Here is a 12,511-nt window from a genome sequence, read left to right as displayed (position 1 = left end):
GGAGGCACTCCCCTTCCCTTGTCCCAGCTGCAGCCCAAGCACTTTCCCGTCGGAAGCCGTGGGAAGGAGCCTGCAGCTTCTCTGCTGCCCTCAAGTGCCTGCAGTCGGAGCTGGCCCAGCGTTTGCACAGAACGGCCTGGATTTCACAGCCAGGGCACAGAGCCCAGGGCAGGTTCTCAGGGAGGGGTTTGACTTTGTTCCCCTCCTCCTTTTTCATGCTTCTTAGGGGGGTTTGGAAGTGATGGAAATGCCTGCATAACTTTGGGTATGTCCTGATTTGACCTGCCTGTAACCAGGTGCTACTGTCTCTCCCAACCCTCAGAAGATGCTGAACTGGGAACTGTCACATGTAACTGTCAACCTGCAGTCTCATCGCTGCTCCATTGGGGCTGGCAGCAACAAGGTGGGCCAAGTAACATTTGATTTCAGGACCATATCTGCAGGTGACAGATGAAGCCACTGAGCCTCCATACCCCATGAAAAGCAAGGACTGCATTGTCAATCTCTCTGCCCTTTGTGACTAAATGGCTGTGGGTTTTATTCCCCTAGGGTAGAGACATACACCACAGAAAACAATGAACTCTGGAAAAAAGTGGAGACCTTAGAAAATGCAAACAGGTAAGAGGAGCTAGACTTAGCCCTCTGTGGGTAGGGCAGGGTGGGTAGGAATGAAGTCAGGAGTGCTGGAGCGGGGGGACAAGGAGAGAAGAGCAGGCTGCTCCAGCTCCTGCACGGTGCTGCTTGGCCAGGCACTGCTTTTCAGCCCAGGACGGCAAGGAGGCAGCTGGGTTTGGTTAGTGAGCTGGAATGTTTGTGTTGGGATGCCAGGACACTCCACAGCAAGGGGAGGGAGGGAAGGAATGTTTCCCATATCACTTTGTCCTTCTCCCTGCAATCGTTTGGGCTCATGCTGCCTTCTCCAATCCCCTCCAGGGCTCCGTCTGTGTCCAGGGCAGATGCATTAAGGGAGGCCCCTCACAGCAGCCTCTCAGACCCACTGTTTCTGCTTTTGGGCTCTTCAGAGAAATAAAATGCCCTGGGCATATTGTGGCTGTTTCAGGTTTCTCTTGAGAAAGCTGAACAGGCTCGGTGAATACAGGGAAAGCCCATTCTTCTAATAAAAGTAGAGATCCCAACTCCCACCAAATCCAGGGCAATTCGTTGTGCATGTGGTATTCCAGCCCTTTCTCAGCCTCTTTTGGGCAAAGCAAGACCAAAGAATCTCTGTCTCATCTGCTGCTACTGCTCACCTGAAAGGAACAAGCTTGCTCCCACAGCCCCAAAGTTCTCTCACCCAAGGCTCTGGGTTTCCTCACTCAAAGCTCTGGTGAGCACTTGTGCTTTTTATATGCAGAGCTGGCCCACCAATTACCAGGGGGATTTGCTTCCTTGGAAGCAAATAAGGAAGATTTCCACCCTGCAGTGGGGAAGGGCAGCTGGAGCTAGAGGAGAGCCCAGCTCTGCTCCCTCTTACTGGGCACAACAGGTGTGAGCAAGGGCAGGATAAACTGCAGGGGATGCTTGTCTCTATAGCTCCATTTTTATCAGCTCAAATTGCAGGGGAGAGCCACAGCCAGAGAGCCAGTTCCTCACCCACTCCTCAGCTGCCATGTCAGCTCATGGAGGACTCCTAGAGGCTTCACTGCACACCTTCTTCCCATCCACCACACGAGTGCAGTGGCCTTGGCTTCCAGGCCTGACACTGGAGCTGGGACTGGGGCTTGCCAGGCATGGTCTGGCTGAGGTGTGTGAGAGCCAGAGGTCTCCTGTCTGCCAGAGATACAGCTGCTTAGCTGCTCTCATGCTTGGGTCACATCTTACCCCCTGGCCTCTCTGGGGGTGTGGGCAGCCCTCCTGCTGAAAAAGTGTGAGCCCCACCCTGAAAAATGAGGACGCTGTCCTAAAAGCCAAGAGATTTTAATTTTTCCCCTAAAATACACATTGTGTTCCTTCTAATTTGGTTTGGTTTTTGAGCACTGCCAGTGGGACACTCTGTGCTTCTCTCCCTCCACATGTACAGGGAGCAAAACAGGATTTGGAAAGGGATAAAGCTGGGAATCTCCTGCAATCTCCTGGTTCCAGGACCTGGCCTTTTATGAAAGCTCAAACATATTTGTGTAAAACAGTCAGTCCTCCCAGAGGGAAAGTCAGCAAAGGCCTCCATTTCAATAGTATGCAACTCTTGGGAACTGTGCACTCTGTAGTCTCCCTCATCCCAGATTCCTTCACCAGCTCAGTGAAAGGCTCAGTAGCTCTTGGTAACACCTACCACTGTTTTGTATTATGTGTGCAGATGCCCATGAACAGTTAAATGGGGCAGAGAGACCTTAGCATGTGTTCCAACCAGGGCAGTCAGAGAATTAATTAATTGCTGAACTCAAGATTTGGCTTTGCCTACATTCCTCTGCAGAATTTGCCAAGACTGAAGAAGCTCAAGAGGATCACAACTGTTTCTTATTTCTCTCTCCACCACAGTTTGGGGCACAAGTCAAGCTTCAGAGTATGTGTCTCTGAATGAAGTGGGAGCAGGCAAGCCTGTGCTAAAGGTCTGACCTGTCTACAAAGTTCAGCCTCCATGCCAGAGCTGGTTTTCATGGTATGCTGGCTCTCCACTGCTCTGGGAATTGACTGGCTGGGCTTTCAGGCACCCAGGAGCCCTAAATAATAGTCATTCATAATAGTGGGTAGGTGCAGTGAAGGTGGTGGTGGATCCACTGATAAGACCCTTATTTGTTTCTTGTTTCCCAAGCCTGTTTGGTCAGAGAACTTAAGCAATATACAGCAAACGGGAGATACTTGTTTTCACAAGAAGGGAAAATCAAGGTACAATGTGAAGCAGGTAGTGGTATTCTTGGCTCACTTACTGGCTTCTACCTCCTTATTAAGTTTTGATATGCATTGTTTCCTATCACAGGACTCTGCTCCAGCAGTTACAGAAGCTTCAGGCTCTGGTAGCTGGGAAAGTCTCCAGACCTTATAAAATGGCTTCCACGCAGACTGGGACCTGTCTAATGGTATAAGCTTCATTTCCATCTTCCTTATTGGCCATGCTTCTCCAGATATCTTTGTTGATTGCCTGTCTCTGCCCTCTTCCCTGCTGTCTAGCTCTGTTGTCAATTACATCTGCTCTTTCCTTTTGTGTTATAGTCACCAGAGCTGGGCCCTGTGTCATACATACATCAGTTGTTTATGCAACAACATTAGAATAATTCCTGCACTTTCACTGCCTTCTTCTTTGGGCAAAAAAGCACTTTGTTTGCTTTTCATTAGCTATTAGCCATTCAGCAAAAATCTTCAATGAGATTCCATTGTAATGGGCAGAGTTTTCTTTTGCTGAGCTGGTAATGCTTAATGTTTAACTCAGCAGGGCAGATGAACACTCCAAGTATTCATCCCAGTGGGCATTACCTTGTGTTTATCAGCAAGAAATGGCATCTGTTCTTGCCATGCCTGCACATAGGCTTTGTTAAATCCAGCTGGAATTCTCTTTGTCCTTTTGACTAACCATAATAATTCGGGGTTGTCTGTTGTTTTGGTAATCCCCGTTTACCTCACAGTGGAGGATCATGGTTAATCAATATTGGCTTCATTGACGAGTTTTAGAGCATGCCAGTGTGTAGCCATAAATAGAACAAATTGCTTAATCTTCATCTCTCCTTTTTTTCTGGGGGAAATTTATGATCTGTAGTAAAAATATAATCTTCACCCCTGTGATGTCTTTGCAGGATTGTCATAGTAGCTGCTCGTGACAAATTTGTCAGAGTTAGTTATCTATATCCTGGTTATCACTTCTGTACTGTTAGCAGTCACAAAATGCAAACACATGGTGAGGTACTTGCCCCACTTTCTCAGCACCCTCAGTGTCCTGAGGTATTGTTTTTTGGTCCTGGTTCAATGAGTATTCTTGGTTCCAGAGCCCTGCTCTGTAATTTCAAGCACTTTCTACTTTCAAAGTCTGCTCAACCTTTTGCTACTCTTTGCTGCCCCCATGTCAGACCAGATTTTAATGACTGTCTTTTTTTGTCCCTGCTCTCTGTCTTCATTCCCAAGTTCTTTCCACATTTTTGGGTGTGACCCAGCTGAGCCCAGTGACTCATTGCTCCTTAATGCAGCAGCTCATCAGAGCACCCCTGGCTCCAACAATTCTTCAATGCTACTACCTGGAATAAACAATTTTAGAAGAGGTACCTTGCAAACAACCCCTGTGCTAAAGGCTGATATAATATCTAATTTAGCTTCCAACAATGTCCTATGTCTCCTTGCTGTTCTCTTTGTTGCAGGCATCCCAGCCCACACACCCACTCTCTGACTTCCTAGCTTTGAAGCATTCCAAGAATTTGTAATTTGCTTTTCTATCTTTGACCAGTTCCTTTCATAAGCCTCTGAGTTCTCATTTTCCATTTTCAAATACAGCATTCCTTATCATGACAGATATGTAGAATCATCAGCATGGGAGTGGAGCAGGCTACCCTTCTTCTTTAGCCCTGTGTCATTGCTCCTGAATATTTGTACTGCCACTTCTTGAGGGCTTCCAGTGGTGAGCAGTCCTCAGCCTCCTCAGGCAAACCATTCCAGTGCTATGTTATCTTTCCCAGATAAAGCTTTCTTGCTATCCCATCTCAATCTTCCTTGCAGCAGCTTAAGCCCATTAGAACTTCTTCTGCCCATTGTAAGCAAGATCTGTTTATTCTCCCTTTGGGCAGCTGCATTTTACATATTTGAAAACTCTTGGTTTTGAGCAACTCCCTTCAGTCTGGTCTGCTAAATCACCATGATTTCTTCAGTTTTCCCTCGAAGGCTGAGTTACTGAATCACTGATTGTTCCCAGAGCTATATTCCAGATTTTGTCCAATGGCCCTGCATCTTCTTGGAAGTATAGGGTCCAAAGCTGGGCATAGTGTTCCACCTGAAGGCCAATACAAATCCAGCCAGAAAGCCTGTTCATAATGCTTGGGCTGAGGTTTGCCCTTTGCAAAGTAACACTGACCTGGACCCATCTTATGCATCAGTTTAACTCCCAGAGCCTCTTCTGTAGGACAGCTGAAACACATGGCTACTGATGTATTTCCTCTGTTAATCACTCCTGCCACCTCAGAGCTCTCAGCAGGTCTCCACATTTGTCTGTATATATCTTCCCACTGTTCTCTTGGATCATTTCTTCCCATGGTCAAGATCATTCCAAATTTGAATACTGACCAAAAGCCAGTCTGCTTGTAGTCTCTCCCATCTGCAGATTTGATACAGTCCATCATTTAAGTCAAGCTTAAAAACACTGAATCTTGCCAGATCTGTAACAGATCTCTCTGCTACTCCATCTGCTACTTCCTCACAGTTTGACAGCGAACCTTTGATAAATACACTCTCAGTATGTCCTTTATTTTATTATTAATTTTGCCTCCACCTTTCCAAATGGTTTTGCAGTAGTCTTCTCTAGGTTAATTTCCCTCAATTTTAGGAGGTCAAATAATAAGATGGTCAAAAGCTGTGACATGTTACTCTGAATCAAGCAAAGAGTTCATGTATGAAGTGTTGTAGAGTTTGCACTAGGACTGAATCAGAGCATCAGAGTTAACCTGAAACAAAACAGTAAAAACAGTGCTGTTTTGCAAAACCCCAGCTGAAAGCTATGTTAAAGCAAGATGTTAAGTATACTGCTCTTTCTCAGCCCAAAAAGCCTGGGTTTTTTTAAGAAGGAAAGAACAGACTTTACAGGCCTGGCTCCCTTTTCTCCAAGTTGTGTGTTTGGCTGTGATAATTCCAAGCAACATCCATTCAGAATTTATTTTTTCCTCTGTTTTTGTTGAATAAGGATTCTAAATTCTTCATGTGCCTGATATGACACACTTCGACAGCATCTATGCTGCCTTCATTTAATGTCCTTAGTTTAAAACCAGCCATGAAGAATCTGGATAATTAAAATCCTTCTTTATATAACGCAGTATCACCATGTTACTATTTCATCTTCCAGATCTCCTGGAATCCACTGGTGGTCAAAATAAACTTGATGTACCAGCTTCTGTGCATTACTTAGGCACAGGTACTCTAAAATAGGTGACTTCTGAAAAGCAGTCAAGCAATTGCTGGCTGTCCCCACAGGCATCCACCAAGATCAAATTTGCTAGTTTATACATAGGTAGTAGAAATCACCAACAGATGCATTACCTCTTTGGCTGCTCAGTTTGAGCACTGAGCTGGCAGCAGGTAGTTACAGAGCATGCATGGTGCATGAGTGTTCAGTAATTTGGCTCTGTACCATTTCCCATGTGTGCCTTCTTGCTCTGTACTGGCAGTTCCCTAAGCTCTGTAGAGTCCCTTATGATCAGCACTGGCATTTCACTCTGAAGCTTTACTGTTATGGCAGAATTTCCAGATAGCTCCAAACCTACCTGAGGGATTTCAGGGGAGATTTCATGTACCTTTCTCCTGTTCTCACTGTCTAGTAGCTCTGACTGCTCTGCTTGATAGCAGAAGGCACTGACACATGGTCCTGCATACCTACCCGTCAAGCATAAATTTAACCTTTCCTAGAATTCTGCATCTTTACTATCAGGTATTAGGCAACTGCAGTTCTGCTGTCATTTCTGCCCTTGCATGGATAGTAGATTCACTTTGGTCTGTGTGTAGTACCTCACAGATTTCTCCCAGTGGACTTGTTTTCTTTACAGCTCACAACAGCTCCTGCTAAGCCAATGGTCAGGTTCCATTTGATCCAGGCAGAGTTTGTCCCTGCTGTTAAGTCTCCCTTTTTTCAGCTTGTTTCTCAGCTATGCCTTCCACTATCTCTCCTCAATAGGACATGCAAGTTCTCACAATTGAACCAGAAATACTCCAAATAAAGCAACAAGAGGAAGTTTCTGGCTTCCCTTCTTGAATTTGCAACAGAGGTTAGCACAGCAAGCCCCTTCCCTGTCTGGGGAACCACAGGTACCCAGTTGTCAGTCTGACCAGATCTTCTTACACAGCCTCATGTTGTTGTGCTGTGCGGGGAGTGTTTCTTCATGGCTAGTGGCACTGACTCTGTGCTGATCTCCTTTCTAGGTGCTGGCACTCTGCTTCGTTCTGATCCTGGGATCCCTGATGCCCTGTCTCCCTGAATTCTCTTCAGCATCACAGACAGTGAAAGCAACACCAGCACCAGACATTTACACAACTAGTAAGAGTGAGTCTAATGTGTTCCTCCATTTCAACTTGTCAAACCATTTCCAGCTCTTCTCTCAACACTCCCTGATCAGGCATGGCATCCTCACCTCTGTGCCTTCCCCATATGCTGGGACTGTGGCAAGGGAATTCTCCTAATCTGTTTGTGGTACAAACTTCATAACAGCTCCTTGTTGGGCCTGTTGTCATTCTATGCTAATCATTGTCCAAAACATGGCAAGTGTCAAAGGAAGGAACATGAGGGAAAAGTCCCAGGGCAGACTGGTTGTCTTCTGAAGAGGCTGTGCGTCCAGGGGGGCATTTGCTTTATGAAGCTAGGGGGAGGAGGGTATCCTGCACAGTTCCACACGGACAAGGCTGGGTGAGCACGTGCTGAAACCACCATCATGACCCACACCCATTGCAAGAGATCTTGCCCTCATTGTTAACCAATGCTCTCCTCTTTTTCCAGTTCAGTCACGGAGCCTCCTTTTCTATGACGAGGGTGCTGGCTCCTTAGAAGAGAGCTATAGCTCCTTCCTAACCATGGACCATCCTGAGGGGTGGGAAGCCAAAAAAAGGCAGTCTGAAGAAGGAAGGCCTCATCTGGCCAGGACACATGAGACAGCTAAATATCTGAGTAAAACCCAGGGGGGTCCTGACCAGAACCAAACTGACCCAACTCTCAGCCACCTCAAAGAGCAGTTCCGTGAGAGGTAAGCAGGTGGGGCCACCTTCTGAGCCCAAAGCACAGCACGGTGTCTGGGGGTAAGCAGCAGGCACGTCTGTCCCTTCTGCTGCAAGCGAAGGACAGCTGAGCCACCCAGGACAGGCAGTCAGCTAAGAGCCATGGCTGGAGGAGGCCAGTGCTGGCAGGGAGCATAAGAACAAGTTCAACAAGTTCATTTTCTAGAGCAAAAGTTTGTCCATTAAGCAGTGTCCCACTTGCATAAAGATGTGGAGGGCTGGGTGACTCATATGGTCCCAGGTTTGTGTTCCATTTAGTGCCCTGGGGAAGGAGTTCATCCTGGTCAGAGCAAACTAGCTGGGCACACAGAGAGGTGGATTTGCATAGGAGGCTACAATGAACCTTGATTGATGCCTTGTCTTTTCTTTTCCTCAGGGAGACAAGCTCCAGTGAGACAACTGAATTCTTGTAGCAGCTGCTGGACCTCAAGGCCTCATCTGTCTGATTGCAGAATTCCCTCCTCACCAAGCAACTGAGGGGACTTGGCAGGAGAGGACACTGCATTTAGACACTCCTAAACTGGCCTTGGGTTCAGCTCCTCCCCTTCCCCATCGTCCCCATTAGTGCTGATCTCTCTGAGGGGAGTCACAGGACTGCCAGAACCAGCAATAAGTGTCTGGAGAAGCCCTGAGACTCCCTCTTCTCTGGCCTTACCTCCTGCTTAAATGAGCACTACCCTATGGATGTGGGCTCACCTTGGAGAGGAGGGAGATCAGGGGAAGCCCATAAACTATTCAGCTCGCTCCCCAAAGCCTCCAGACCAAGGGGGCTGTCCCCACATGTGTAGCTCTTGGCTACATCAGATGCACCTGAAGGAGAGAGAAAGTGCTGGATTTACTGTCCTGCCTGAGGGTTTTAGGAGTGGGTGATGCCGGTGCTGGAGAGATGGCTCTGGAGAGTTTGAGCTCATTCCTTGCCCTCCATATGTTAGTATATTTCTGCTTCCATTGAGAGAAAACCTAGTTCTTCTTTGCTCTAGTTTTCTCTTGATGGACATGCCTACGTAACTTCAACACCAACTATCTGCAAAGATCTGCACACAAACGGAGTAGGGGAGAGAGATCCCAGACAGATAAATCACCATAAAAATTAGCCAGCAGCTTCTGGGTAACCAGAGCTCTGAAAGAGAGAACAATTTTCTCTCATAATCCACTTCTCCCCATCCCTAGTACCCCTGTTTTGGCAGGGGTGGTATTTTTCTTTCTGTTCCCAGCTTGGGCCCTACAGTGCAGTGCTAGCCGGGTCAGTGGTCTTCTCACTTTCCATTCTGCAAGCCTCCCCCTTTGAGAGTGAGTGAGAAAAACACATTCCCATAACCCAACCCCTATCCCAGCTCTCCATCCCTGAATCTGCTTCATGCCTAATTGGGGTCTTCTTAGGAACCACCAAGGAGACCTCTGCAACCCATTGGAGGGCTGTCAGATTAGCCATCATTCCCCTCACATCCTCTGTGTGCACAATAGTGTTGTGAAAGCCACTGAGGACATACTGGCATTTCTGGAGACATGTACATCTGTCAGGAAAGAGATGGTATGTTGGAATTGGCCAGGGTCACCAAAGACATTTTTAGACCTCTTCTTTCTAAATGCTGACAGCAAAGATAGCAAACTCTTACCACACCACCTCTCAGGCCAGCCTTGCCAAGTTTGGTGTTGAAGTGACATCATCTCAAGCCTATGCCATTCTCTTTAGCACCCAGGCACCCATTTCTGACCCTTCTTCCTCTCCAGCAGAAGTCCTGCAAAAAGGCAGAAGTGTCTCCTCACTCCATTCCCTCAGCTGCCATTTGATGGAAGGACAATGTGGGACATGAGTGTCGGAGATCTGGGATGTGGCAGGTTGCCCCATGTGTAACACGGAGTCCCTGTACACTCTGCCAGGTCTCACAGCAGGCTCCTCTTCTGCTTGTTTCTCATCAAGCACCCTCGACTCACTCTGCACTGCCCCAGCCTCCCCTCTTCCCCCAGACTGGGAGTGGAGAAGGCTCCCTTTAGAGGAAGGATGGGACGGCTCTTGTTCAAGGACTTAGAGGTGAGGGAAGAGCCCTCACATCCTTCTTTTCTCCCTATTGAAAATTGGTTTTGCCCCTCCAAGTCATTTGGGAAAATTTGGACACAGCTGGCTGCAATCATGCGTGCATGGCCAGTGGGGTGATGAAGAGGAAGGCTTTCAGCATTGCTCTGCTCTCCCCACAGGACCCACTGGTCAGCAGATACCACTGCATTCCCCATTCTCCACCTCCACCCCAGCACAAAGAACCACTGCCGGGCCCAAGCACACCCTCCTCCACCCCAACACGTCCACTGAGCATGTCCCCGTGTCTCCCACTCCCACCGTTGTACAGAGATCAAGAGCAGAACTCGTTTGTACATAATGAAACTTATTTTGTATTATTGCCGATCCCTTAAGATATTGTATTTTGGAGACTCTGAGATCCTATTTTCAGTATTGTATTTTATTAAGAATTAGTGCGGGCTTGGCATCTATGAACTTCTTTCTTGTAGCAGCTCACTTTCCACTTATACTCCAGCAGCTGCTTCTTCCCTCTTAGTTTTTTTGTGGTTTTTGTTTTGTTTTGTTTTCAAGCCACCCTTTCTCCTCCTTCTATCACTTGCTCTGCATTTGCTTTATGAAGCAAAATAAAAATAAAATAAAAAGATGCAGCATCAGCCCTGGGTTGACAGGTGCTTTCATTGAAGCATGGTTGTCACACCAGCCCACATTACAGCTCTTCACCTCCTGCTCCCTCTCCTGTTCCCTGGCCATGTGCAAAATTGGTTCAGTACTGCGACTTCATGCTCCATGTCAGGGACTAGAAACAAACTTGCATGTTTTATTTCCAGCAGCACTGTCATTGTTATTTCTTCTGCAGTTCTGAACAAGTCAGAACTCTTCTGCGTCAGTTTCTTTCCCCACCTCAAAATACCACTATCATCTTCTTGGAAGGAGAAAGATCATGGAAGAAAGTACATGAGAAGCAAAGAGCTACTTCAATGAAGAGGCTGTGCAGGGGTCTGTACAACAAAGACATAGCTCATAGCATGATGTCCTATCCTGTCCGAAAAAATACCTAATTCTTTTCATTAACTGTAAAAGCAGAGCAACTGCACTCAAATGGGAAACGACCTGGGTCCTGGCTGTCTGTCAGCCTGTACCTCTGACAGTCCATTTATACTTGCAAAAATTGATAGATTTTCTCCTGATTTTGTGTGAAACACAAAGTAACTGAGGGTCTAGAAAACAAATTTTCATTTTCTAGCAAGCTTCAAGTGGGTTCATTAGAATTTGGTCATTGAAGCAGCTCCTTGGAGTCAGCCCTCCGTGTCTGGAAGGCAGCCTAAGCAGGAGTGACTTTCAAAGATGCTATAAGGTGTCTTTATCTCCCACCTCTGGCTGGGCTGGTACAGCAGTACTGTGCCACAGCAGAATGTAAGGCTTGGGGCTTACAAAGGTCTCTTTCTGCAGATTATAATTTCTTTGTGGAGAGGAGTAAAGCTATTGCCTTGCTGTTTTGACTGAGCTGGCCATTGAACGGTGTCTGGGAGAGATAGGAGCTCTCTCTTCTGAGCCAGGTCTGTACTGCCAAGAGGGAGTTTGATGTGTGATCCATGGCTGGTTAGTCTGACATGGGTTTGCAGACCCATGCAGAGCTCCTTTCCCCCTGCCCACCCACCAATGCAAGGAAATGCCTCATCTTGCCCTGCAGTTTCTTCCTGGGCCAGAACTAGTTGTGAGTTGTGAATCTGATGTTTTCCCTGCAGCACCTCATCCAAAAGCAGCCTCCTAACCCTGTGTCAGTATGATGCACCTTCCCCCACCATGGGGTGGGGCTGCTCCCTGTACTCATCAGATTTCATCCAGAGGAAGGGCTCAGCCCTGTTTTGCTCAGCCCTGTGAAGCTTCACACAGCTCTTTGGGAATTGCCTTCCAGGGAGATTTTGGCCTGCACCTTTCACAGACACTCCAAAACAGAGGGTGCAAGAGGGAAGCTCTTAAAAGGATGAGTTCTCAGGCTTTGGCTCCTTTAACACAGCCAGACCAATCAGAACCCTTCCATCAGGAGAAAATTTCCCTTCATCTTGACAAATCCTCCTAATTCTGCAGTCTACCAGATATCTCTGAGCTGCTCAAAGCAGACACATTAGGATCTTTTGATCCCCGCTATGCCTCCCAAAATGCACCAGTCAATCACACCTACCAATTTGACTACAGCAACTAATTAGAGCAGATTGAGAGAATTAGCAGAGCAAGAGTCACCTTCTTTACAAGTCACCTTCAGCCTCACTCAGTTGTGTTTGGTCTGCTCCAAGTGCCCCAGCTGAGCTCTGCCACAGCAAGCTGGGCTTCTACCCACTCAGGGTCACATTTCTCAGAAGCCTCTGCACTGTCAATTCATACAAGCCCTGAACAAAAAAATGCTAACAGAACATGGACTTTGTTTTTCAGAGACAAATTATTCCCGATTGTTCTGTTACCAGGCCAATTAAAAACAACAAAAAAAAGATAAAATACTTAGGTTTTTTGGCTTGCTGCTACCAAAAGGGTTACTGACAGTGCATGGCAGCAGCCTGGTGGGTATGTTTTGTTTGTTTCAGAAGACATGGGCAGTTAGGGCTCTCAGGAGAG

At 47.1% G+C, this 12,511-nt stretch overlaps 1 protein-coding gene across 4 annotated transcripts in view; it reads left to right on the top strand.

Moving 5' to 3' along the window:
* The window catches only part of CREB3L1 (cAMP responsive element binding protein 3 like 1), a 63,493-nt gene extending 52,939 nt beyond the window's left edge, over window positions 1–10,554 (top strand). For 3 of the 4 annotated variants that reach the window (XM_036384776.2, XM_036384774.2, XM_036384773.2), the window contains exons 8-12: window positions 550–618; window positions 2,915–3,014; window positions 7,039–7,159; window positions 7,610–7,853; window positions 8,261–10,554. In XM_036384776.2, the coding sequence (XP_036240669.1) occupies window positions 550–618; window positions 2,915–3,014; window positions 7,039–7,159; window positions 7,610–7,853; window positions 8,261–8,297 (571 nt within the window). In that variant the 3' untranslated portion in view covers window positions 8,298–10,554. The remainder of the gene's footprint in view (window positions 1–549; window positions 619–2,914; window positions 3,015–7,038; window positions 7,160–7,609; window positions 7,854–8,260) is intronic. The other variant, XM_036384775.2, reaches the window with a different exon arrangement.
* Window positions 10,555–12,511: the final 1,957 nt, after the last annotated feature.

Source organism: Molothrus ater, chromosome 6 (genome assembly GCF_012460135.2).
Source record: "Molothrus ater isolate BHLD 08-10-18 breed brown headed cowbird chromosome 6, BPBGC_Mater_1.1, whole genome shotgun sequence".
NCBI classification, from domain to species: Eukaryota; Metazoa; Chordata; class Aves; order Passeriformes; family Icteridae; genus Molothrus; species Molothrus ater.
The sequence above is the reverse complement of the archived record's forward strand: the minus strand, read 5'-3'. Positions and strand labels throughout refer to the sequence as shown.